This window comes from Taudactylus pleione, unplaced genomic scaffold (assembly GCF_031769625.1).
Source record: "Taudactylus pleione unplaced genomic scaffold, aTauple2 ptg000522l, whole genome shotgun sequence".
In the NCBI taxonomy this organism is placed as follows: Eukaryota; Metazoa; Chordata; class Amphibia; order Anura; family Myobatrachidae; genus Taudactylus; species Taudactylus pleione.
This window is the reverse complement of record NW_028284924.1, coordinates 3,898,548-3,925,000: the sequence shown is the minus strand read 5'-3', so window position 1 is coordinate 3,925,000 and position 26,453 is coordinate 3,898,548. Positions and strand designations below refer to the sequence as shown.

At 46.6% G+C, this 26,453-nt stretch overlaps 1 protein-coding gene across 1 annotated transcript in view; it reads right to left on the bottom strand.

The window, feature by feature from the left end:
• Window positions 1-26,453, bottom strand: part of PPP1R21 (protein phosphatase 1 regulatory subunit 21) — an 84,885-nt gene that overhangs the window by 31,811 nt on the left and 26,621 nt on the right. Inside the window, exons 7-15 of the mRNA XM_088450726.1 lie at window positions 26,274-26,368; window positions 19,720-19,772; window positions 16,741-16,890; window positions 15,387-15,488; window positions 15,214-15,302; window positions 12,665-12,801; window positions 12,351-12,443; window positions 5,128-5,255; window positions 2,678-2,830 (exon numbers count right to left, since the gene is read on the bottom strand). Coding sequence (XP_088306852.1) covers window positions 2,678-2,830; window positions 5,128-5,255; window positions 12,351-12,443; window positions 12,665-12,801; window positions 15,214-15,302; window positions 15,387-15,488; window positions 16,741-16,890; window positions 19,720-19,772; window positions 26,274-26,368 — 1,000 coding nt within the window. The remainder of the gene's footprint in view (window positions 1-2,677; window positions 2,831-5,127; window positions 5,256-12,350; window positions 12,444-12,664; window positions 12,802-15,213; window positions 15,303-15,386; window positions 15,489-16,740; window positions 16,891-19,719; window positions 19,773-26,273; window positions 26,369-26,453) is intronic.

The following is a 26,453-nucleotide window of genomic DNA, read 5'->3' as shown; positions in this document are numbered from 1 at the left end:
AAGAGGAGTGTGTACTAAATGCCCCACCACTGTCATTCTGGGGTAGAGAAGTGTGCAATAAATACCCCACTGCTGTGGCTCTGGAAAGAGGAAAGCACAATAAATGCCCCACCACTGCAGCTCTCATGGCAGAGTCTGCAATATATGCCCACCACTGACCTCTGCAGCGCTGGGGGCAGTCTCTGCAATAAATGCCCCAGCACTGACCACTGCAGAATCTGGTGGTGCCTAGAACACATGGTAGGAGTATGAAATACAGCTCCGATTACATATATGGGAATTCTTCTGTGCAAAAAAAATAAAAAAATCTATTTTCTTTGATGATAAATTGGTGCATGGCTTCTGGGAGCAATCATATTACAGGAAACATCTGCAAAGATGGCAAACGCGTTACCAGCAAACTCCGGAACTTCCTTAACATGGCTGCAGTTTTAACCCAAATACACACAAAAGCTGGGCAGACTTGCTACTACGTATCGCATTAATAATATACCTTTTCCCACAACTGTAAGATAAAGCCATTGAAGTGAAGAACAGTAGCAGCGTTGCAATGTATAAACCCTGTCTAATGCCTCAGGTCTGCGCGGAAGGCATCTGGACGGAGACAGAATTCCAAGTCGCTAAATGTATTTATTGTCAAGTTAATTGGAAGTACAGACATGATTAGCCCTCCTAGTACTCTTACTTTACATAATAATACAGACTGTAACGCAAAGTACGCAGCAGGGACAATCGCTGGAAACAATAAAGAGATGTAAAGAAAATGAGCTAAGGGACCAGGTAGGACACTCAGGAAGGGATAGACAGAGGTTGGACAAAGGACATATAAAGTAGTAGAACAGTTTATTTTTACGCTCGTCACATCCAGTTATTGTTTTTGTTTTGTTTACCAACTCTTATTCTTTATTGTATACTTCCCATGGAGAAGACATTACATCTCAAGTACAAACACTTATGTCTTATAGTGGGAGACATCATCATGGCCGCACTTCAGAAACAGGTATCGGAAGCCGAAGGGGCAGACAACGCCTTCATTACCAGCATTGAGATATATTATAGCACTTTGCAAATAAGATATCTGGGAGCAGGATTCTGCTGGTGAGAGGTGGCTATATGCGATGGGAGGGGGGGGGGGGTACTGCCGGAAGTCCTATCCGGATGGAATCAATATACGCTGATCACTAAATGGGGTCCCGACTGCTAAAATATAGTTTAACCAATCATAGAGGTTATTGTGCATTTCAAGGCCAAAATTCCACTACACAAATGTGACATTTATGGTAATGACACCTAAATCGGTACAAGTCTATAGGGAAGAGCAGCGCGAGACTGTTAAACGGTGCCAACAGATCTTCCGTACGCGCCTGCAAGCCAAGTACGTATTATGCTCTATTGTAAGCCCTTCAATCACCCAAATTAAAATTTAGTTTTACTGTTGAGATTACCATGACCTGTGCATATCGGGGGCAGCACAGTGTTCTAGTGGTGACGCTTTCCTGCCTCACAGAACCAGGGTCCTGAGTTCATTTCCCACTAAGGCCCTATATGCGTGTGTGGCATTTGTATGTTCTCCCCCCATGTTTGTGTGAGCTTTCACCGGTTTCCTCCACCAATCCAAAAAACATACTGGTAGGTTAACTGGCTTCATACAAACAATTAACCCTAATCCATATGTATGTACATGCAATAGGGAATATGTAGGGGGGGGCCATTTATCAAGCTTGTGAAAAGAATGGGGAAGTGGACCAGTGGAGAATTAACCAGTCAGCTTCTACCTATCATTTCATAAAATCTACTTTATAAATGCTGCATCGAAGCAATTGGTTGCTATGGGCAACTTCTCTACTGGCAACACTTCACTGCTTGATTGGTTGCTATGGGCAACTTCTCTACTGGCACACCTCACTGCTTGATACATCTCCCACCATAGATTGTAAGCTCCGTTGAGGCAAGGAACTGATGTGAACGATTAAACATCCTCTGTAATAACGCTGCATAATATGTGCACACTATATAAATCACAGATAATAAGAAAGTGGGTTTCCAAGACATTTACCAACTCCCAAAGCGGATGCTGAATATAAATGTAATGCTTTAATCATTTGCAATTGAGCTTGAGTAAAAAGAAGATGCACTTTACACTACATCTGACCAAAGCGACTGCATGAAATGAGCACCGTCCTCCCGAGCAATTATCCCAGTCTCTAAATACAGCCGCATCCCCCACTTACAGCTCCCGAAACGTTCTCTACATTGTTAAAACTGAGTACAAAGACGCATCATCATCACTGAACGGCAAAAGAACATCACACACAATGGTTCTAGGAATAAAAGCAGCTCTTATTTCCAAAATTAATGGCTACATGGTTCCCAGGTAAAAGCTATGCTCTGGGCAGACACTCTCCAATTATAATGCAAACTTTAAATATCACGAAGCTCGGAACGGTCCTGGAGCAGACATTTCGCTGGCATGAAAACAAATTAATGCTGCAGACCAGACGTGTTCAGCACAAATTGTCAGCAGTATCCGCTTTGCTTGGGATCTAAATATTTAATGACCTGCGGTAGATAACTCCCTACTTGCCGGCTTTTGAAGAGACAATATTTGTTCTCTAATCAGGAAGTAACGCAGGTTAAAAAGACTAAAATGCGAAGAGCTTCTCGTCTGTATACAAACCGTCTTTAAAGCTTTCATGTACTGGGCGGCTTTCTGCTTGTACTGAAGCATCATCTCAGCCGAGAGGGGGTTTGTGAACCCGTGTCCCCCTTTTGGTCCGTAACTTAATGAGGACATGAAGTAGTCTAGGTTGTTGCTGAAGAATGTCGCAATCTAAAAAAAAGGGGGAATAAACGTAAGAGCAAGATCAGTCGGTTTCTTCTGTAACTAAGATTCGGGTCATTATTAGCACAGCTTCTAAAATGTCGGCAGGTATACTGATCAAGAGCAGCGCGCTGCCGTCTGTGTTGTCCTACACGCCGTACAGTTGTAACCTTACATGCTACTGCTACTTTGTTAAAAAGTAATGCAAATGAAGAATATCATCCTGCTTTTATGGGAAAAACAACGGGTTGGGTATGGGATCCTGACGGTCAGGAAGCCAACTGTCAGAACACCGACAGCGGCATCCCGACAGAGATCTTTAAGTATTATAACCCTTACCCTAACCCACAGCTCCAGCAGCCTAACCCTAACCCTCCCATCCTACAGGCTAACCCTCCCCCTACTGCTTAACCCTAACCCTCCCCCTAAACCACCCCTCCATCCCACAGCCTAATCCTAACCCTCCCATCCCACAGCCTAACACTCCCCCTAACCAAACCCTCCAGCAGCCTACCCCTAACCCTCCCATCCCACAGCCTAATCCTAACCCTCCCATAGACTAACCCTCAACCTAGTGCTTAACCCTAACCCTCCCCTAACCCACCCCTCCAGCAGCCTACCCCTAACCCTTCCATCCCACAGCCTAATCCTAACCCTCCCATCCTACAGCCTAACCCTAACCATCCCCTCCCACAGCCTAGCCCTTTCCCTAGTGCCTAACCCTAACCCTCCCCCACGCCTCCAGCTGCCTACCCCTAACCCTCCCATCCCACAGCCTAACCCTAACCCTCCCATCCTACAGCCTACCCCTGACCTTCCCCTCCCACAGCCTAGCCCTTCCCTTAGTGCCTACCCTTAAGCCTCCCATCCCACAGCCTAATCCTAACCCTCACATCCGACAGCCTAACCGTCCCCTCCCACAGCCTAGCCCTTCCCCTAGGTGCCTAACCCTAACCCTCATCCACACCTCCAGTAGCCTACTCCTAACCCTCCCATCCCACAGTCTAATCCTAACCCTCCCATCCTACAGCCTAACCCAAACCGTCCCCTCCCACAGCCTAATCCTCCCCCACCCCTCCAGAAGCCTACCCCTATCCCTCCCATCCCACAGCCTCATCCTTACCCTCCCATCCTACACCCTAATCCTAACCCTCCCATCCTACAGCCTAACCCTCCCCTCCCACAGCCTAGCCCTTCCCCTAGTGCCTAACCCTAACCCTCCTCCACACCTCCAGTAGCCTACTTCTAACTAGGGATGTGCAGGCTCGGTTCTACTCTGTTCCATTCGTTTTTTTTTACCGAATCTTATTGGCTATCCAAAACTCGTGACAGCTGATACCCAAGATTCGGTAAAAAAAAACGAGCAGAACCGAGCCTGCACATCCCTACTTCTAACCCTCCCATCCCACAGTCTAATCCTAACCCTCCCATCCTACAGCCTAACCCTAACCGTCCCCTCCCACAGCCTAACCCTCTCCCACCCCTCCAGAAGCCTACCCCTAACCCTCCCATCCCACAGCCTAATCCTAACCCTCCCATCCTACAGCCTAACCGTCCCCTCCCACAGCCTAACCCTCCCCCTAGTGTCTAACACTCCCCCTAACCTACCCCTCCAGCAGCCTACCCCTAACCCTCCCATCCCACAGCCTAATCCTAGCCCTCCCATCCTACAGCCTAACCGTCCCCTCCCACAGCCTAACCCTAACCCTCCCCCTAGTGCCTAACTCACCCCTCCAGCAGCCTACCCCTAACCCTCCTCTCCCGCAGCCTGACCCTGCCCCTAGTGTCTGACCCTCCCCCTAACCCTAATACTTACCTCTGCAATCTGTCGGTATTCTGACTGTTGGGATGCCGCTTTCAGTATTGTGACCATTGGCACCCTGTCGGGATGTTGACTACATGCCAAAAACAACTACACCCCACATGTTCAAGACACTGTTCTAAGTGGATTTGCCAGGAGATAAAAATCTGAAACTGCAAAGCAGAGCATGTCAGTTAGATGTCTGATATCAAACTGTCCCCCGTGGATGGATTTAAAATTCTGTAGCCTGTTGGGTGAATGTTACCTGGACACTAGCAAAGCTCATAAGCGCTCTGTTCCCAATCCTCTCTCTTTCTGTAATGGATGGAAAAAGACAGCATGCCGGACTCATCTGGGCATATACTATTTAGCACGCTAATATACGGGTTTTCACATATATTAAAGTAAACAGGCAGCTTTTATTGCTCTTTAAAATATCACTTTGCAAGTATAAGTAATCAATACACGCTGAAAGCACTAAAAATAACGTAAACGATATAACTACCTTGTTTGTCGCATTGGTTAGAGCAACGAGGGAAGACAAGATGCAATCATTTGTGGTATTAAGTTTATCGGTGGCTGCTGGCAGCTCCTGTTCCAGAGCAGCTTTATGACTGTAGTGCTTGGAAAGCTCTGCAATGACATAAACAAGGTAGAATAGACATAAACATCGATGTGCTTTGGAGTAAAGAGTCAGCGTATTAAGCACAGCGATGGGAAGCAGGAGATATATATTTGGTTACGTTATGGTTATGGCTTACTGGGAGCACTGGGTGCTTCTGTGTGTGATAAAATCAGGCACATGGGATAGGACCGGTAACACTTGCTGTTTGGGTGACAGTGAACGGCCTGGCTGCCTAAACACAGTGGATGCAACCATCTTATGGACAGAACTGGTGAGCCCACTGAAGTGCGTTAATACGTGCCCATGTACCGATAAGCTGTGTTCCCATGAATAGTGACTCAGCCATCCTTAGTGTGATCAGCCTGTGGCTACACTATAAAGCAGCAGTTTGATACATACACAAGATTGTATGAGGTCACTTACAGAGAAAGTGGACTATGAACGTATGCCACTCCAGCTGCTGTGGAACTACACATCCCAGCGTGCCATGCCAGTTTTGCTATTAGGGCATGCTAGGATGTATAGTTACCCAGCATCTGGAGTGGACATCCTTGGACTTGGCATTTGTCCACCATCTAAGCACTAGATATATTCCGGCTGATACAGAGTAGAATGTCCCCCCCCTGCGTAAGTTCGCACTGCGCAAGCTCTGGAGCGGAGCATCCGCAAGTACAGGTGAGACAGAGCTGTACGTATTTCTATCACACTTACACTTCTAGCTGGGTTGCAACGGGCGCTCTCATGTAGGAAACGTTGTGTGTAGATACAATGGCGGACTATGCAGACCTTGACGTGAAGTGAAAACAATGAAGGCGTAGGCGTACACATAGGGATGGACATATCTAGAGATACAGGGGTAGATGTACTAAGCCTTGGCGAGAGAAAGTACAGTACCAGCTAATCAGCTTCTGTCATGAAACAGGCTGTGTTTCAAAAATGGAGTTAGGAGCCGATCAGTTGGTACTTTCTCTCTTTTCAAGCCAAGGCTTAGGAAATATCAGCACTCGATACCAGTGGTGAAGAGCGGATTACCAGCACTGTGCGATTGGTCTCTTCGCCGTATTCCGCCCAATTTACAGATGAATTACAGCGATTATAACAAGAGATATGGTAAGAACTTACCTTTGTTATCTCTGTTTCTACGAAGTCCATAGGGTCCACAGGGTTGACCTTGGGGTATAGGTTGGGAACCAAATCCGGGCACCACGCAGTTAAAGCTTTTAGCTCCCAGGATGCACTGGGTCCACTCTCCCTATAACCCCACCCCCAAGCCAGAGGCACCTCAGTTTGTAAGTAGCCAAAGGCCGGAGGAGGAGAGAAAAAGAGAGAGAAAACTGGAACACTCAATAACCATACTCACCGAAATGGGAGACGGAAAACCGGTGACCAGCCACACAGCCCATATGAAGCCAGGTGCGTCAGGGCGGGCGCCCTGTGGACCCTATGGACTTCGTAGAAACAGAGATAACAAAGGTAAGTTCTTACCATATCTCTTGTTTTCTACTTCAGGGTCCATAGGGGGTCCACAGGGTTGACCTTGGGGATGTCCCAAAGCAGTTCAACCAAGGGTGGGGACGCTCCTGTGCTGAGAGGAGAATCCGTCGCCAAAAAGGAAGCATCCTGAGAGGCAAAGGAAACCAATGCCTAGAACCTTAAAAAGGTGTGGACAGAAGACCACGTGGCCACCTAGTAAGGCAAAACAGCCGAGGCGCCACAGCGAGCCGCACACGAGGGTCACATGGCCCGAGAAAAAACAAGCATCAACAACAGGAAGGCCTACCCATGGGTAGGCCCCTGAGGAAGACCTACGAGGCCATCCAAGTCAACATTTGGTTATAGGCCGGCCATCCTTTCCTGTGAAAACCAGAAATCTCAGACCACCAATAAGGAGTCCGATTTCCGTAAGGAACCTGAACGGATCACATAAATCCAAAGAGGCCAGACCACAGTCAATGAGGCCACACCAGCCAAGAGGACTGGGGACAGAATGGCCGTACCATAAGTTCCAGAATAATCTGGAACCTGAAAACCACTAAGAAGAAACACAGGGCGAGAGCAACTCCCACCCTGACATGATGCCCTCCAGAAGAGGGAGCTACATGAGAACGCTCCCAATTCAGACACTCTCCTGGTTGATATAAACACCCTGAGAGAAAGAGAGAGCCTAAGCAATAGACCATGTAATGGCTATCACAACCAGCGGTTCCATTGACTGTCCCCGGAGGTAACGAAGAACCACTACTTACTCCCAAGGAGTCCCTAGGGAGGACAAATGGAGGCATAATCAAGAAAACACTCCAAAGGATGAACTGGATACCAGAGTGAAGCAATTCCATATCTTAACCATACTGACAGTGTAGAGATCCGCACTGTCAGGAAGACCAGGCCAAGTGTGAAACCCAAGCCAGCCGGAAGGAATGCCAGAATATCTGGAAATCCTGGACACCGGAGGATTGTATCGACAGGTACAATACCATAAGATTTATGGCTGCCACAGTTTGTGGTAGGTCCCAGCAAAAGCTGATCCATGTGCTCTAATCATTCCAACGATGACAAAGCCAGGGAAGCCGTAAGACCACTGTAAGGACACAGTCAAAGACAAACGACCCAGGTCCAAGGCAAAACCAAGGACCCTGAGACAACAGGTCCGGGCAGTGAAGCATCAGGGATGGAGTATCGATGTAGAGACTCCGAAGATCCAAGTACCCCTGACATCTGGGGCAATCAGGAGCCACCAGCAGGAAAGCATCTCCGTCTCGATTGAAAACACTTCCAAAGACCTCGAGGAAGAAGGGAGACCGGAGAACACAGGTACACAAAGTGGAAGGACCACTTCACCGACAAAGAGTCGCTGAAGTTTGCTTCAGAATCCCCAGAGCTGAACTGTAACACCCTAGTGTGATAAAGTCAGAAGGCCATGAGGGTCACCTCAGGGGGGCCCCCCCTGCTCACCAGGAGATGAAACCTCTCTTGGGGAAGAGACTAGTCCCCGGGATGCACGTCGTGACGGCTGAGGACTCCCGCTTCCCAATGGAGAGCTCCTGAAATGAACGCTGCCGAGATGGTCGGGAGGAGACCCTCGGACTATGTCCGAATATGTGACATACCTGTCATTGCCACCCAACGAACAGTGTTGCTAAAAAGGAAGCCACTGTCCTGACCCTGTCGGACTGAACCTTTTCAGGTTCACCGGGAAACAAGAGTTATGCCAGAGTAAGTTAATTGACAGGGTGGAATCGACAGACGTCCAACTGCACTGAAAAGGATTCGGTCCAGACACTGTCCCTAGCAAAGAAAACCCTGGACGAGATGGCCATAGCCACCCGGACAGGGACCGACTTGCCTCCGGAGAGAGCATCATCGTTTGAACAGTTATCCGACAGAAAAAACTCATTCCATCTGGAGATGAGCCAATTATGGAAAGGCCTGGAATGGAACTGAGCCCATTCCACCATGCATCCCAGAGTGTAAAGACATCTGTCGACTGCGCAGACAACCATGTACTCCTAATGGAAGAGAGGAGATTCCGTCTTACGCCAGAAGAATTCTCAGATTCTGAGAATCCAGCAGGGATCCTAGATGAAGAATACCCAGAGAGGGATGCAGGGAGGACTTTTTCCCCGTTGATTAAACGTCTGCACCCTGAAGAAGCCACAGTCATCCTGACCTGGCCGTAAAGTACCCCGGTGATCCCGCTAAGAGCAGGAGGCCGTCCAGGTACAGGAGCATTGGGATATACTGAACAGAAGAACTGTCAGAAAATCCAAAACGCTGGTAAACCCCTGTGGGGCTGAGGACAGTCCCAACAGGCAGAGCCCGAAAAATTGTAAGTGTTGCTGTGATACAGCAAACCTCAGCCCATGCTGAGGAAAGGTCTCTGTAAGTACCCGTAGGCACGCGTCCTGTATATCCAGTGATACCCTAAAGTCCCCAGGTTCCAAACATCGTATGATGGAGCATAGGGATTTCCTCCTGAGCCCAGGTAGCTTTAGGAACTGGTTCAGGGAATTGAGACAGAGAACAGGCCAAAGAGGACCATTCAGCCACCGCACCAGAAAGAAAACAGAACAACCAGTCCCTCACTGAGATAGTGGGGATGGCCCAATTAGCTCCGCTTACCGCAACAACTGCATAGCTTTCTGGATCTGTAAGGCCCTTGTAAAGAGGGCGTACCCTCCTACCCACGTAGCCGCGGCAACTTGACACTAATACCGGGCGAACTGAGAAAATCGGTATCTCCCAGTTGTAGGCCTGTCCCGTCAGACTGAAGAGATATCCGTAGGTTCAGAAGCAGGATCGGCTGGCAGTCCAGGCCTGCTCGGTACTGGATATGTCGGCCCTTGTAGATGCCGACAGTCTACGAAGAAACAGACCTTTAGGCTGACCGAGAGGACAAAAAAGACTTAACAGACTTAGTCTGAGGCCTTGTAGTGTGCATAGCTGAAAGCGGTAAACTTGTCGTTAGTAATACTGCCAATGTTACTACAATCTTGTCAAGGTCAGGACCAAACAATATCAACCCTAAAGATGGTATCTGCACCTCTGCATTCTCAGAGCGCAGCCATAGGGTATTACGGAGGATACAGTCGCAGCCGGAACTCTGAAAGTTAGGAGACTGGTATCCAATATAGGCATGTCCACCTATGACAACTGCATATATTACATGAGCGACCAAATACATTTGAACCCCCGACGTGTTGGAGGGGAAAAAACGTTACAAATGCATCAACCCAATATGCAATAGTATTAACCAACCATGCTATAGCCATGGTAGGATGGGTAACAACTCCCGAAAGCAAGTATACTGATTTCAGGCAGAGTTACCACCTACGGATCCGAAGAATCCGACCACGCAGGAATGGGAGGCGTAGTAACGTCTGTAATCAGACGAGTAACACGCCCATCCCCCCCAGGAGGGGCTCGTGATGCCCTCAGGGAATTTGGGACAGGAGGCCAAACACTGTTGTAACACCTCCTATCTGGCAACAGCCAGAGTCCCGCTATGCGATCCACCCGCTAGTCAGCAACAGGTAACCCGAAGGCACGCAATACTGAGGGTGTATGATACAGGTGCAGGTCAACATTCACTCTAACCAGAATGGACCTGCTACCAGCCCTAAAGCAGGGATAATAATACCTGAAATAGGCTTCCCCCCGTGTAAGAGGGAAAGAGCCCCGAACAGTACCCAGTTCACGGCAGAGCCAACTGGGAAGTAACCACAGGGCGTCAACCACGCCAATTAGCGTTTCGTAGAAAACGACATCCACCCAGGGTGGCTGTTGTGGTAATCCCTGCAAGGGGAATGACAGACTATTGTGGCACCAGGGGGAATTCATATACTGCAAAAAACCCCTGCAGGGAGCGGTAGTCTGTGTCACAGGGGAAGAGTGCAAGAAGCTGCGAGATACCCTGAGATGAAAAGGGCAGTATGGTGAAGTAACCCCAAGTGAGGTACAACAATGGGGCCCGCCCGGCGATCCGCAATTGAGAGGATCCCGAGAAAACAAACCGCCCAAGGGGGTCGTGAAAGAGGCCGGCACCAGATGACGCCACATACAGAACCCTTTATGAGTCAAATCCTCCGCACTAACACCTGCAGCACATGACTTGCAGGATAGTAAAAATGGGTGCAGTATAACGCTCTATCTCCTGGTCAGACATATCTGACCCATCTTGGCGGAAATATTAAGCAGCACTATACTGGTCCTGACTGATGCCAAAAATAGCTGCAGGGACCCATTTTCAGCGTATGCAACACACAGTTCCATCTAAAATATGGCAACGTGCAGCACGCAACAGTATGTGACAAACCACACAAATATTAACAAGTATATAAATGTGAGGTCTCAGAACCACCCTAAGTACAGCTGTATTAGGGCAGATAAAGAAAAGGGATAGATATACACTGACAGGTGAGAGAATAAAGTACAGTCAGCACTAGCATAAGTCACATACAATGCAGATATATACATATATACATAAACATGTCATATAATATACTGCACTATTACACTGCATTCAACTGCCCAGATTCAGTGTCTGGGAAGGCTACAGCGCTGTGTACACTGACCTGATGGTGAGGTACGCAGGGGGACTGGACTCACTGCCATCCTGAGAGATTTCTGCTGCACCACAGAGATAAAATGGCCGCTGGAGACCTCAGAGGAAGCGTGGCCCGCGGAGGAAGCAGCTCAGCGACGCCAGACTATGGATACTGAAAGGCGCGCTGAGCTGAGGGGAAGAGCCGCTGTAACAGGGAAGGCTGCCTCCCCTGGCCGGCTATTAACCCCCGGGACGCCGGCTCCCTGCACCGATCGTTAAGTCCCTGGTGGTCTAGTGGACACACGGGGTATGGGGGGCCCGCCGCCACTGCCGGCGCCTCCGGTCTGTCCCCTGAGACCGGAGGCACAGGACTGCATTTGAAATGCGCGGATCACCGCAAGCGGTGATCCGCGACCTTACCTGCTCCCCGTGGATCCGGCAGCAGTCCTGGGCGCCCGCAGAGTCCGGCTAGTACAGACTCTGGGGTCCCGCTGAGATCCCCAGATCTGTACTGGCGTCTCAGCGCCAGCGGGGTGACGGAGCGGCAGCTTAGACGTCCTATGGACAGTCCGACGCTGCCGCTCTGAAGAGTCCAAAGTCCATGAAAAAACTTTGTCCCTAAAAAAATAAAATAAGCTTAGGGGCTGCTAATCAGCTCCCCCTGCGCTAACGGTGACCCGACTCCGGCCGGGCACCAACTTAAACTGAGGTGCCTCTGGCTTGGGGGTGGGGTTATAGGGAGAGTGGACCCAGTGCATCCTGGGAGCTAAAAGCTTTAACTGCGTGGTGCCCGGATTTGGTTCCCAACCTATACCCCAAGGTCAACCCTGTGGACCCCCTATGGACCCTGAAGTAGAAAAATATTTATAGAAACAAGCCCAGGTCAATATGTACAACAAGTTTCAGCGCAAACATGTAGAATATAAGTGGCCGGGGCATGTGTAGTGTGTAGGACCAGGGGCCGATTACTGGAAATCCTGCCATGTAAATGTTCTGTGTGCAGCGGTATGACAGACAGTGCCATGAGAATAGATGAGTCGTGTATTGTTCCCTGCATTACCTCTCATAATATCATGAAGTCCATGGAGAGCGCCAGAAATCTGTGTCAGTATACAGCCGTAGCTGGTTCTCAGCAGACCCTCTGGTTTTGTGCCTGGAATAAATTAGCAAACATAGATGATTAAAATGGGAATCAGGTCATTAATATTGCAGATAGCCTCTGGGGATATACTATACGCTAACACTGACGCACTGGAGACATTCTACATATTAAGGACACCAGCTGAATATCATTGACTGTGAGGAGAGGCTGATCCCTACACATCCTCATACATAGAGATGTAATATCCCCCTCCCCCATATTCCTGCACTCACTGGGTAAGGCGAGGAGGGCGACGTAGGTCTTCAGCTTCTCAAACACAGCTGTCATTCTCCTCATGTCTCGGTGCAGATTAAGGTTCCGTTCCCTTAAAGCCGCTGTGCAAAGGGAAAACTCAGATTCCTCCTCCAAACTGGGGGTGGAAACATGGAGAGGGGGGAAAGGGAGGAAATGTTCCAGCTTTATCAGAAGTTATTTCAGCTACTATGCAGTGTATAGACCCATCCAAACGTGGAGATTGTAATTACAAAGAACGACCACCACACTAGAAAGGTGTCTAGGACTAGTCATGGTCCAGTCCTGGGTAAGTGTAAGAGTGAGTGAGCAATCTTTCAGGAATCGGCTTTATTACAGGCATCACAGTCCACTCAGAAACCTTTATTAATGACCACTGGTCCTCTTTAGATTGTGTAATGGATGTGTAGCGCCATGTACGGAGGTTTTGCAATTGCGCACCTACATGGTCTGTTCTACTCTACCCTCAAGAACAAGAGAAGTGCACCTAACCGAGGGCGAGCAATTAACGGCCCCAAGCTTTTGTAGAACTACATATCTCAGCATGCCCTGCCACAGTTTTGTGAATTGTCCATGCTAAAACTGTTGCAGGGCATGCTGGGATGTATAGTTCAACAGCAGCTGGAAGGGCAGCTTATTGCCCACCCCTGAAGTTGGTCTGTTCTGTTTAAACCTCGAGAACAAGAAAAGTGCACCTAGTTACAAAAATGCACCCTAAAAAATGAAAAAGAAAATGTTTGTACTGCACCGCTGCCCCTGCACCATATTACACAAGCCCCGCCTCCACTCTCCCCAACACCTCACATTGCTCTGCACAAACTTCTGCTCAGGCCACCATCCAGCGCTGCAAATCCGTGGGCTATGGAGGAGATCTAGACCATTATGTGCTTCATCAGTGAGACCCTTTACCCTTCTGACCTTCTGTGCAAAGTGGAGACTTTACTTTATAGCATTATATATGTCTAGAGCAAGTTAAATAATTAACATTTACTTATATAGCACCGGCAAGTTCGATTGCGCTTTGCAATTGGTGAAAGCAAGTGTCCGATTGGTTCGTAGTAGGGATGTGCAGGCTCGGATAGGTTCGAGTGTGCACGTGGAGTTCGGATTTTTCCCTCCAAAAAAACGGAACTCAGAAAGAGGCAAAACGTCATCTTGCACGGACGAACATCATCATTCCTGGACTTTTGTCAGGTCATAGCCATTGCTCATTCCTCCCCAAAATCACTGGGAAGATGGTGCCAGCCACAGAAGGTATGCCCTGCCACGTGCCCCCCAACACTGGGTGTTAGTATGTTCCTGAATTGGTTACTATGGTTAGTGGAAGGTTTTCAACAAAATAAATTGTTAATTAAATGAACCCAGGTGAAAGGGCAAAAAAAACATCATAATTGTTTAATTATAGAACCTGGGAGAAGATCCTGGAAGCAAAATATGAATGGAAAATGCTACAAAACAGTATGAAATTATGAAAATGGCATTGTTCGGTGTGAATGTAAAGCCGGGTACACACGCCCAACATTACCAGCGACAGGACCTGGCGGGGGAACCGACATCGGCAAGTGCATACACATTTACGTATGCCTGCAGCGACGGCCATGCTGCATTCGTCAGCAAGGCCCTCGCTAACGACATCCCTGCATGTAGGTCAGACGGAGGATGACGCTGGCGACGTGCGGGAGTGCGCAGAGTCCGCCACATAGCGGGTACACACTAGACTACGTGCCCGATTTGGCGCTCAGATCCGCCGGATGGGTTCGACATATCTAGTGTGTACGCAGCATCACTCTCTGCAGTGGTACTTTAAGCACTTAATAAGTTTGATAAGAGACTGCATTAATTTTGTTAATTTACCAACCAGTCATATCCTGCAACTGAGCTTTTATAAGCTGCTCTTAAAGCTGACTGCAACTGTACAGATGAAGCAGAGTTTAGTGCAGCATAGAATGAATTTTACAGTGAACACCTATCGATCTATCGGTTCTACATTGTAACGCAGACTTTACTTTCTATTTCTCACTGACAATTTTATTCCAGATACATTCTAATGTGCTGTTTCTTTTCCTGCACAATAGCCATTGTTTTCCATTCACCCTTTGTTATAACCTTCCCATTGTTCATTTTCATTCAATGCCACCATTTTGCAGCGCCAAGGATGCCATCGGGCCTCTGCACAGCTTGGGAATCCGCTCAATGTCATACGCAGACACGGCTGAATGGCATTATTGAAAGGCTTTTGTCACAAGGACAGACAACAGTATCTGAAGCCTTAAAAAAAAAAAATTCTGTTTCATTTCATTCTTAGTCATAGCAACATTTCTTGGCAAAGAGGTGTTGTGTAAACCCACTGGGAATAACTATAATTACACCCTGTGCTGCGGGCAAAACATGCACTAACTGGGCAAGGCGTGTACACAATCTCATTCACTGCCAGGCAAACCGCGTTTGTGCTGAACGACCCCAAGCAGATCCACAATTAGCAGGGTAACTGCAGCAGGATACTAATGATGTACAAGGGTAATACGCATACCTTTTTAACTGGTATGGAAGAATTTTCTGCAGGTAAGACACGTAGGATGCAAAATGCTGAGAAAAAAATTGCAGCTTCACCGCAGTTTCCTGGGAATGATAGTGGGAATTATGACATGTAAATCGGACAGAGATTGCTTTGCGGCAGAGAAAATAACGAGAGAGAATTATTACCAGGACGGTAACTGTGCGCTCTGTGATGCTTTCAAACAGCAGGACTATTCCTTCCTCCAGGGGGCGCACATAAGAGGCGTTTTCATGGAGATAGTGCGAGAACTGCATGAGGATAAACAGGGAGTTAGTGCACCTAAACCGAGGCAATTATACATATCATCAAGCTCAATGGATTCATCACTGTCAATTAAAAAAAAGGTGTTCTTCTTTCAGATACAGTGTGAACTAATCAAAATTGAGATCGCACAGCACACTAACCCTTCATAGGAATTAAATTTCCAAAAAAATAATAATATTTGTTTTATCTGAAGTCTATACAAGCGGTGTGCAATGGGGGAAAAAAAAAAATGTACAGAGATTAATGATACAATCTTCTGGCCACACTACAAGGTAGCAGAGATTATGTCAATAGTGTACTGTTGGCAAACACTGCCATCTACTGGCGAGTATTGTTATCACACATTGCCATATGAATTACCCATTGCTGGTTTACAATGGAATTTTCAAATATTATACCTACAGAAGGGTTTTTTTTTGTAACATGTAGGATTAAAAGCCTGTCCTACTACAGTCCAATGAGTACTGGAATTATTTAGCCATGGTCAAATATTAAAAATGGCTATTACTCATAAACTACAGTATTATAAAGGGACAGCCCACCTTCTAATAAATGCCTTCTCGAAACCTTTACTGGCTGCAATACTTTAGTGGTTTTGCTTCCTTCAGAGTTTTTCACAACAGACTTGATATCATCTAGCGTTACATGTTTTTTTTTTGGCCTTGTGTACGACACAAAACAAGCTCTGGGCTCACCTCAAAAGGATGGAGATCGGCCATGTTTTATGCATGGTAAACAAGCCCTGTTTGGATGATATATAGGTCTTGGTGGAAACACAAAAGGAAGTCAGAAAGATAATGGTATGCATTTAGATATAATGGTGTATAAAGGGTATGTAAAGACAATACAGTAAGGCTTTGGAATAGCCCTTTACCTCCCGGCATCCATTGACATGATGCTACTAGCAAACCAATGAGCTGTTTTGTTATAACTGCAGGTCCTGCCCTATGCTGTGTGTACACTTTATAGTCGGTGAACCATAGATTAGAACTGACAGCTGAATCTTGTCTCTGCAATGCATCCTTCCATTCATTACTGTATGTAGTGTCCCACATATAAAGTTATATTAGGTCATTCAGGACAGATGGGTTAATCAATGTGACCATAACTCCAGGTTCTAATAAAGCATGGCTGGGTCAGGCACGGGATGGGCGTATAGGATAGTCATTGGCTTTCGGTGGGTCACGGTGTTGGAACAGTGTCCCTGTGAGAATTACACAATGGGATGAGCCTTACCTTCTGGTTTAATGGCGAGATGACATCGATGGCAGAGTCCACAGGAAAGATCTGGACTCTCTGCTCTGTGTATGTATGGAAGTTCAGGAGAGCGGTAACTAAATCCTGGACAAAGGACAGGGCCTGGCTGACCAAATCCCGTGCTTTCAGCTGAAAAGGAATTAGAGGACTCATCAGTTCCTCAGCAACAGTGGCAGACATGGTGCAGATCATTTATAATGAGAAAGTAAAATGATTACTGTATACTTTGTCATCTTACTAGCTGAAGTACATGATATTGGATTGCTAGTAGCTAAAATGTTATCTTCTTTGATTACTGACTTTTACTGTCATAGCATCAACAAGCTAACAATTATACTAATAGGAACCTCCAATCACCTCCTGTTCCTCTACGGACAGAGGCACAGATAGGCATCTGTAACAGTATAAACGCACCATTGCTGACATCACAGGTACCTGTACACAGTGTAAGCACACCATTGCTAACATCACAAGTACCTGTACACTGTGTAAGCACACCATTGCTGACATCACAGGTACCTGTACAGTGTAAGCACACCATTGCTGAAATCACAGGTACCTGTACACAGTGTAAGCACACCATTGCCGGCATCACAGGTATCTATACACAGTGTAAGCACACCATTGCCGGCATCACAGGTACCTGTACACAGTGTAAGCACACCATTTCCGGCATCACAGGTATCTATACACAGTGTAAGCACACCATTGCCGGCATCACAGGTACCTGTACACAGTGTAAGCACACCATTGCTGACATCACAGGTACCTGTACACTGTGTAAGCACACCATTGCTGACATCACAGGTACCTGTACACAGTGTAAGCACACCATTGCTGACATCACAGGTACATGTACACAGTGTAAGCACACCATTGCTGACATCACAGGTACATGTACACAGTGTAAGCACACCATTGCTGACATCACAGGTATCTGTAACAGTGTAAATGCTGCACTGCTGAGATTAGAGCTACCTGTAACAATGTGTGTCAATTGCACAATTGTGTTCCATGTGTTACTATGAAAGCTAGACAGAGAATAGGTTACACTGTAGCATGTGCCTATTGCAGCCTGGATGGGTAAATGAATGCCCTACTAGAACTGTTAGTTGGGTATAAGGGGGATGCAATAACTAGAGCCAATACTAATGTATTAACGATCTATCTCCTGATTATGGAATGATGTATAGTGTTATAGTACAAGAGCTTGAGGCTACCAGTGGAAAGCCTGGATACTACTGATGTGCCACCTACATATGTGGCCTGATCATTGCCTGCCTGATCACATACAGCTTCTCCTATAAAGGACAACATCTTTATGTATTGGATGAACGTGTACTTTATAGCCAACGATCCTTCAGCCACACAGGAGACATTCTGTCATACCTGCAAATGTCAATATTACACAGGAAAAACTATTATATTCATTCATCTCATAATTCTGAATGACACCACATTTCTACACAGATTAAAGTGAATACAACCCCCCCCCCCCCCCCCAAAATAAAATACAGGCATGCACCAAGGTTTTTAGTTAGATAAGGGGGACAAAAACAAAAACCATACTCCTCTGTCCAACCTCAGAAGGGACAGAACAGGCCGGATACTAAAGGGTGCGCAGAGGCGGCCACGTCTATTGGCGGGCGTCCATCCGTCACTTTATGCAAAGTCCTTCCCTGGTGTACATCCGTGCGCAGAAATGCCCAAAGACTGAGACACCCGCCGTACAGTGGTCCTGATTCAGAGCCGGGCGCTCTGACAGAGAGCTCGCTCTGAATCAGGGCCCTCCTTCTTCATTTTTAGAGCGGTCTCCTGGCCGCCCGTATAGCTGTGGGTGACAACCCACAGCTATAGCGAGCAGCCAGGAAGATGGTCGCGATGGTCAAGACCATCGCGACCATGTGGCTTGCGACGAGACCCTTGTGGTAGGGTCTCGTTGCAGCAAGCCCTGGAGTGCTTTTGGCTCTATTGGAGCCGAGAGCACTCCCACTGACTTCACTTGTGATGTCAGTGGGGCCGGCCCCAGACGGTAGGCGTTCCCATGGGAACGCCTACCGTCTGGGCAGCCACGGCCACCAAAGGCTTGCCCATCGCTATCCGGGTCTCGCGCATGCGCACGACGGAGCCGCCGCTATCCGGGTCTCGCGCATGCGCACGACGGAGCCGCCTCCGTCGTGCGCATGCGCACTGGGCCAACATCGACCCGCTTGCGTCTGAATTAGGCCCAGTGTCCGTACACGCTGTAATACCGCCTGGTACATCTGGCACAAGCAAAACTTGCACCAGTCCTATGGAGTGCGGCCTCCAAGTGACTGAGCATAACACTTCGGTGACATGCCCATGACACGCCCAGAAGACGGACCATCTCTGCGCTTCTGTTTAGCCACCTCCCAGTCACCGCCCTGCACTTCTCCACTGCAGCAGCACCTTGGTGTGTACACTGTGTAACGCATGCACCGTAAGTGCTTTTAGGGATATTAGCACACACGCAGCTGCAAATTAAAAATATAAAACCCCCCACTAAACTCAGTCATTGCACGCCACTCAGAATCAGCCCCAATGTAACAGTAGGTGCTTTATGTGTTGTGCTCTTTCCAAGGTCAACTTCTGGAGGCCTTACTGAGCGCTGTATCATACAGGATAGAGAACACTGGCCCAGAAGCGCTCTAGACTCCGCTTTCGTCTAGGTGTCCTTTATACCTCTCCGATCTCCTGTAGTGAGGTCTGAAAGCGGCCAGCCCCGGAGAGAGCATAGCATATAAAAGAGCTCTCTGTATTAAACGCCCTATCCCAGGTGAAGGAGTTTTCGGAGGAACATGACATTGGTGACAGGTTCTCTTTAAAGATTTCATAGTTCCGATTCAAGGGGAACGATCTTCTATGCTGACACTAAATAATGCAACATTGGTAAATCGAAATGAAGGAGACAATAAATGAAATTAAATGACTGCAAACCTGATGTCTTCTGTTGTGTAAGGGTACATTCAGGGCATTGAAATCACTAGTTCCTGATAAAGAAGAGAAATGGCAGCTGTACATTGTTGATAAATGAATGCACACATATTAGCAATGAGAGACACTGTATATAGAGACAAGGTCATTCGCTAAACAATAGATGAGATGCCATATGTAGGAGAATGCGATGTATGATAATAGTAATAAGTGCTGCAACGCTGGAATTCTCGCCCTGATAGAATTAGGAAAATATCCTACAAGATAATAATGTGATCAGTTATACCTATTATATTGGTGTAAATGCTCTCTTCATTCCCAGGATAACATGCACGATTAACAGAAAGACCATCTGCATCTCTCATGTACCATACAACACTATAAAGATGGTTCCCTATGTGCAGTCCATAGGTTATATTTAAAAACATATTATACAAGAAGTGTACACTTTATAGCTGGGAGTCTCATTTACAAAGCACAAAATGGGCAAAGCGCCATGAGAAATCCTTTTCTGGTGATGCCACATCCCCTGATTTTCGCTGGTGCCCCTTGATTTCTGCCACGGTGCATTGGTTGGCAGAGCCAGGTGGTGACATTTGCAGAGAAGCACCAGCCAATGGGAGGAATTGGGCACAGCAGGCTTTCCTTCAAACCTAAGGGCATTTGTAGTTTGCCAAGCTGTCTCCAAAGAGAGGAGAGAGCAAGTCTGCACCTTGGAGGCGCTGGGTGGGCCATATAGACAGGAGAATACAAAACCAAAATGCTTTATGGTGCTTTGTAAAAGAGAGATTGTTTTGCAAATGGCTTCTATAGGCAGCAGCTGTAAAGGGGGGTATCCACTTATAGATATACAGACGCGAGCACGATTACGACATTGCTGTCGTGCTCTGGTTTGTATAGCTAGTGATGTGCCTACACTGAACGTTCACTCGTTCAGTCCAGGCACATCCCTCATCCCCGCACATGCTGAACCTGACGAGATCCTCAGGTTGACCAGCATGTACGGGCGATATCGGAAGCGAATAGTGGGCACGCGCATTGCTGGTCGCTTCCGACCAAATCATGCCCGATGCATGGCGATTTGCAAGCGACTGCGCGATAACTCGTTTGTATGATAAAACTTCTTTAAAAATGAGGCCCTCAGAATGGTAAGTGAGGGATTATATACGCTCCATTCTGTACTGAAACAGACGATGCTTATTTTGATAAGCTGCTCACTTTAGGATTACCTATTCAGAAATAAACTTTGAATCCAACTTTTTGACAATAGTTTTTAAAAGATACATTGTAGTGGGGGAGGAATGGGTGTAACGTGTCAGCATTCTGAATGTCAGCACACTGACTACATACCAAAAAGATCATTATTACTCACTAGGTGGCGCTGGACACTTGTCCTATCAATCACATTACCTATTCTCAAGGTGAAAGAGGGCTTTAGAATTAATAGCCCAGGTTGGTACGAGTACCTTTCCATATGTGAGGAATAGTTTCACCCCATACTTACTTTTATTGCAGAGATCCTCTACCATGTAATAGTGAATTCTCAGATTACTCCTCTCCCAATTGTGCAAAGTATTTTTAGATTATAAATTGCAATGCAAATGGGGGATATCCTTTATATACAAGAACGTGTATACTAAATACATAAGCGTTTGACACGCCTGGTTCGAATTTAGGTCTCTTGTGACAACAACATTAAACAGTTAATTTTGCTACCTCTTAAAGAAAACATGGCCTTAATGACCTATGTACTAAGGACAGAGGGCAACATGCACACTCCTGTGCTCCCTATTACATGAAGAAAACATGGCCTTGACGACCTATGTACTAAGAACAGAGGGCAACGTGCACACTCCTGTGCTCCCTATTACATGACCATTTATGTTGTTACAGCATACTATAACCCAAATACATGTTTGCAAATTATGTATCCTCCCTCCCCAACCTAAATGTGTATTGTAAACTGGCTGAATGTCTGATATTAATCATGGTATAACGTTATTATGTCTATATTACATGCTATTTTACATTATATACCACATTTTAAATTTAAGTCATATATTATGTTCATGATCATATAGAATTAATAATTAAATAATACTTTTGGAAGTGACTTTGGCAAGGGGTGAATGTATCAATGACAGGATGCTTTGTCCTTTCTTTTGTGTTCTTTTTATTTATTTTTCTACTTATTCCTCTGTATGGAAGCTATCCAGCATTGCTCAGCCCTGCACACCCATTGCACTGGAGTAAATGTACGTGTCTGGCAGTAACGTGTATAGCTGTCGTATTGTTCTGCTTTATTCCGTTTGGAGAGAGGTTTTCGCTAATGGAAACGGTCACCTGTCCTGACTCCATGCTGCCTTTGCAAACACAGGAGGGAGAAGTGAATGCATTGTATATGATGCACATGGGCGAGGCCAGACAGAGCGACGGCCTGATTATTTGGCCTCCTTAATTATTAATTTGACCCTCCTTTCAGCACCTCAATCTCTGAATGCTGTAATCCTTTTGTCACGCGTCAGGCCCATCCGATTTTAAAGGGTTAATCGGCACGGGGAGGGGGATGGAAATCAGAATCCGCTTATGAGTCACACAATTCTTATATAATGCTGAATGGGGGAATATACTAAAAATACAAGCGCATAAATTATTCAAAGGGATTTATTTTAAAATATTACCATTCTTTTTCTTAAGAGCCTTCTAGCCAAGCAATGGATTAATGGTATGTTATTCTCTAACGTCTGTGCTCATAGGCCTTCTGCAAGCTAACTTATAAATTGTTAATTATTCTTTACTTCCATTGAAGTATGAGTGTAAGAGAATATAAGTGACAGTATACGGTATATGCATTATACACAGGACAAGCCTCCCTCTAACCATCCTGCTCTAGTGACATGTATCAAGCAAAGTGTAAAGAGGGAAGAAGAGGAACAGTGTAGACGTTGACCATAGCAACCAACCAGCGTCCAAGAAGTGGCCGATTGGTTGCTATGGGAAACATCTCCACTCTTTTCACTGCTTGATACATGAAACATAAGTATGACTTCCGTCTACCCGTGTATTAAATCCAATGGTCTATTCTGCTACGGCTTTAATGGATGCAGGTAACTTTTCTACTTGGGTACCTAATGTTTAGACCTATAAACACGAGGCAGGGGTGACACTTTCCCCATAGATCTTTGGTTGCTCATACGCAGAAATCTGGCCTCATTCTTTCTCTACTCAATGAAACTGAAAACACTAGGGGAGCAGATTTACTAAAGCTTCTAAAACAGCAGTGGTGTTCTCCATACCGACCAATCAGCTTCGGTCTATCATTTTCATAGAGAAAGGATAGCTAGAATAGGATTGGTTGCTATGGACAACACCACCTCTTTTCATTTTTAGAAGCTTTAGTAAACCCGATAGCGTTTTAATAATATTTTGTACCAATCTCCAAATGTACTCTTCATTTCACCATTTTATTAATTACCTCATTATCATTAGACATCAGCTAGTTAAAGCAAATATTGACCTGCTGTAGCCTATGTACCCTGATACTGTCTGATAACTATAAGGGGGATGTAGTTAATTAACCTCCACACGGGATGAAAACCCAGCGACGAAAATCCCGACCCACGGCCAGAACACTGGCGCCGGAAACCCGACATCAGTTGCCATGCAGACGTTGGAATCCTGACATTCGACATCCCGAACCGGAGTATAGCGGGCCGGGTTAGTTTAGGCACCACGGGGAGGTTAGGGTTAGGCTGCGGGCAGGGGGGTTAGGTATAGGCGCCTCCGGGGAGGAGGGGTATTAGGGCTAGGCACAAAGGGGAGGAGGGTTAGGGTGCGGGGGTCAGGGTTAGTGTGCAGGAAGGGAGGATTAGGATGCAGGAAGGGAGGGTTAGGGGATGAAGGAGGGAGGGTTAGTATACGGACTAAGCCCGTCGGGATTCTCAGCATCGGGATGCCACTGTTGGTATTTTGACAGCCAGCATTCCGGCTGCCGGTCAAACCCAACCTCTATAAGGACCCATTATAACAGCTGCACTGACAGCAGGAAAAGGCTATTCTAACTGATGGCACCATAGGCGAGTAGTGACAACTGACTGGACAGGAGCCATGGCCAATCCATTTAAGTACCGCACATACAGCCTGCCATACTGTTATATCCGACAGCTCATGGCAGATTGGGAGCTATGTGTAATTACTGTTGGATATCTAGGGGAGCCCACAAATAGTCTAAGTGGGAGTGCATCCTAACAAGGATCGTGACTGCCCAAAAATGTACAGCCCTTTAAAAAGATGAAAGGAAAATACGGATCACAAAGTGGATTCAAAAAGGATTTGGGTCCTCATCTAGAACCTCATAAACGCTCTTCTGAATATTTGGTGCTCATAGTTTATAGATCATTGCATAGTTAACTCTTGAAAGACCTTCCTGATATTGCTGAAAATCGCTGTCCCAATAAACCTTATAGGAACAAAAGTTCCTTACTTCAGACTCCTATACCTAAACATCAGAAAATAAATTTATACATAGATCCACACAGTCCCTGAAGTTCGGCAGTTCTCTTGGTGACAAATATGGAGTAAGCTAAAAGAGCTCTCCCCACCATGGTGTGGTAAAGGTGCGTATCCACTAACAGACATAGAAACGACAGCACAATTACTACATTGTATTCCTGCTGTCGTTTCGATTACTGATGTGCCTACACTGAACGTTCAGTATAGGCACATCCATCATCCCCATACATTCTGAACCTGACGTTATCGTCAGGTTGACCAGCATGTACAGGCGATGATAGATGTCAAAAGTGACCAGCGGGCACGCGCATCGCTGGTTGTTTTTGACTTTTAAATGCCCGATTTGCTGACGATTTGCGGGCGATTAACAAGCGATTGAACGAGAACGATGTCGTTATCGTTCAATCACCTAGTGGATACACACCTTAAGACATTACAACGGTCTCCCGATTACTGTAGCTATCCAATCGGACACTAGATGTCACTGTGTCCTCTATGTCTCATCGCTCTCTCCAGCAAAATTCATATCTTGTTGCAGCAGGGTCCCCAGTCTTAAGGTGCCTACACACTGGGCGATAAAGTGGACGACTGAACGATAACGATATCGTTATCGTTCAGTCGTCCACTTTATCGTCCATTTTTAACACTAAAAAGATGAACGATGACGACGACGCGCGTTCCCGCGGGTCGTTCGTTATCATCGTTCATCGGGCTGACATGAAGGCCAACCTGACGATCTCGTCATGTTGCTGCATGTCAGGGAACGGGGGGGAGAGCCCAAGGCTGAACGATATCGTTAATGATATCGTTCAGCGGCTGTGCTCAATGTCATGAACGACATTGAGCACAGCCTGCAGGGGACAACACTACACGATATCGCTCAGGGAGCATATCGTGTAGTGTGTACCCACCATTAGGGAGTACGGTGATCCAGTAATAGAGATCACAGAGCAGGGAATCAGTATGATTTACCGCCGGACCCATGCCCGGCAGTTGGAATCCTGACAGCGGCATCCCGTCAGAGGAGGAAATCCTGATCGTCAAAAGGTAAGTATATACTACCCCCTAACCCTAACCCTCCCTTAGGGTTGCCTAACCATAACCTTCCCCCCAGTGCCTAACCCTAATCCCCCCTTTCCCGCCGCCTAAACCTAAATCCCCCAGGGGGGTGCCTAACCTTAAGTCCCCCCCGGGGGTGCCTAACGCTAACCCCCCCCTTCCACTAGCCTAAGACTAACCTCCCGGGGGGGTGCCCAACCCCAAGTCCCCGTCCCCCCCCAGGAACCCTAAACCTATACCCCGCAGCTATGCGCTCCGTGGCCGGGATGCCGGGCGTCGGGCTCCGGCATATGTCTAATGACAGGTGTCGGCATATCGACGCCTGTCTTTAGACCCTTGCTGGGATATGACAGTCGGGAAGCCGGCTGTCGGAATTAGGTCAGCCGGCTTCCCGACTGCATACCCAGAGTGGGGACCTTTACAGATTTATTAAGGTAAGGGACATTAAGGTAAGGTATTAGGTAAGGGATAGTCTTGTACCCATTTAACAAATCTATATACGCAATAACATTCCAGATACGCAGAAGAGAACAGACAGAATAAACACAGGTTTACTAACCGTTCTACAGATCAGCAGAACATTACACTGTTCTAATGACCCCATAACACGAGTAAGAGTTATCAATTAATTTGTAGCTTTTTTTTTTTCTTTTAAAGATTACTTGTCCAGGACGTCCACACGGCTTCCTCTTCCTTACATCGTGCTTTGCGTGCATTTATAAGCGGACATATAGATTGAACAAGCACAATAGGAATCTCACCTTCTGGCAAAATATCATTTACACATTACACCTAGTAAGGAAACCAAAAGGGAGACATTTACCATGCAACTGCCAGATCTTTCATTCACAGTCCTACATCTAACTTCATTTATAAGAAGTAATTCACCTCTAGGATGAATGCATGGAAATGGCTGAAACATGACTTGGCATTTACGTTGAAGGAAAGCCGTTCTCTCATCCGGTGATTGCTGCAGCTGTACTTACTTGTGTCATTGAAAGGGACTTTCTCATTGATGATGCAGAGAGACTGCTCCAGTCTACTGCTCAGATCTACATGAAGGGTCTTCAGCTGATTTTGGCTGAGGAGATAAATAACAATTTACATATATTTATTTATTTACTTTTTAAAAAAAATTCTGTATGTCGTCTAGGGTTAGATTCTTG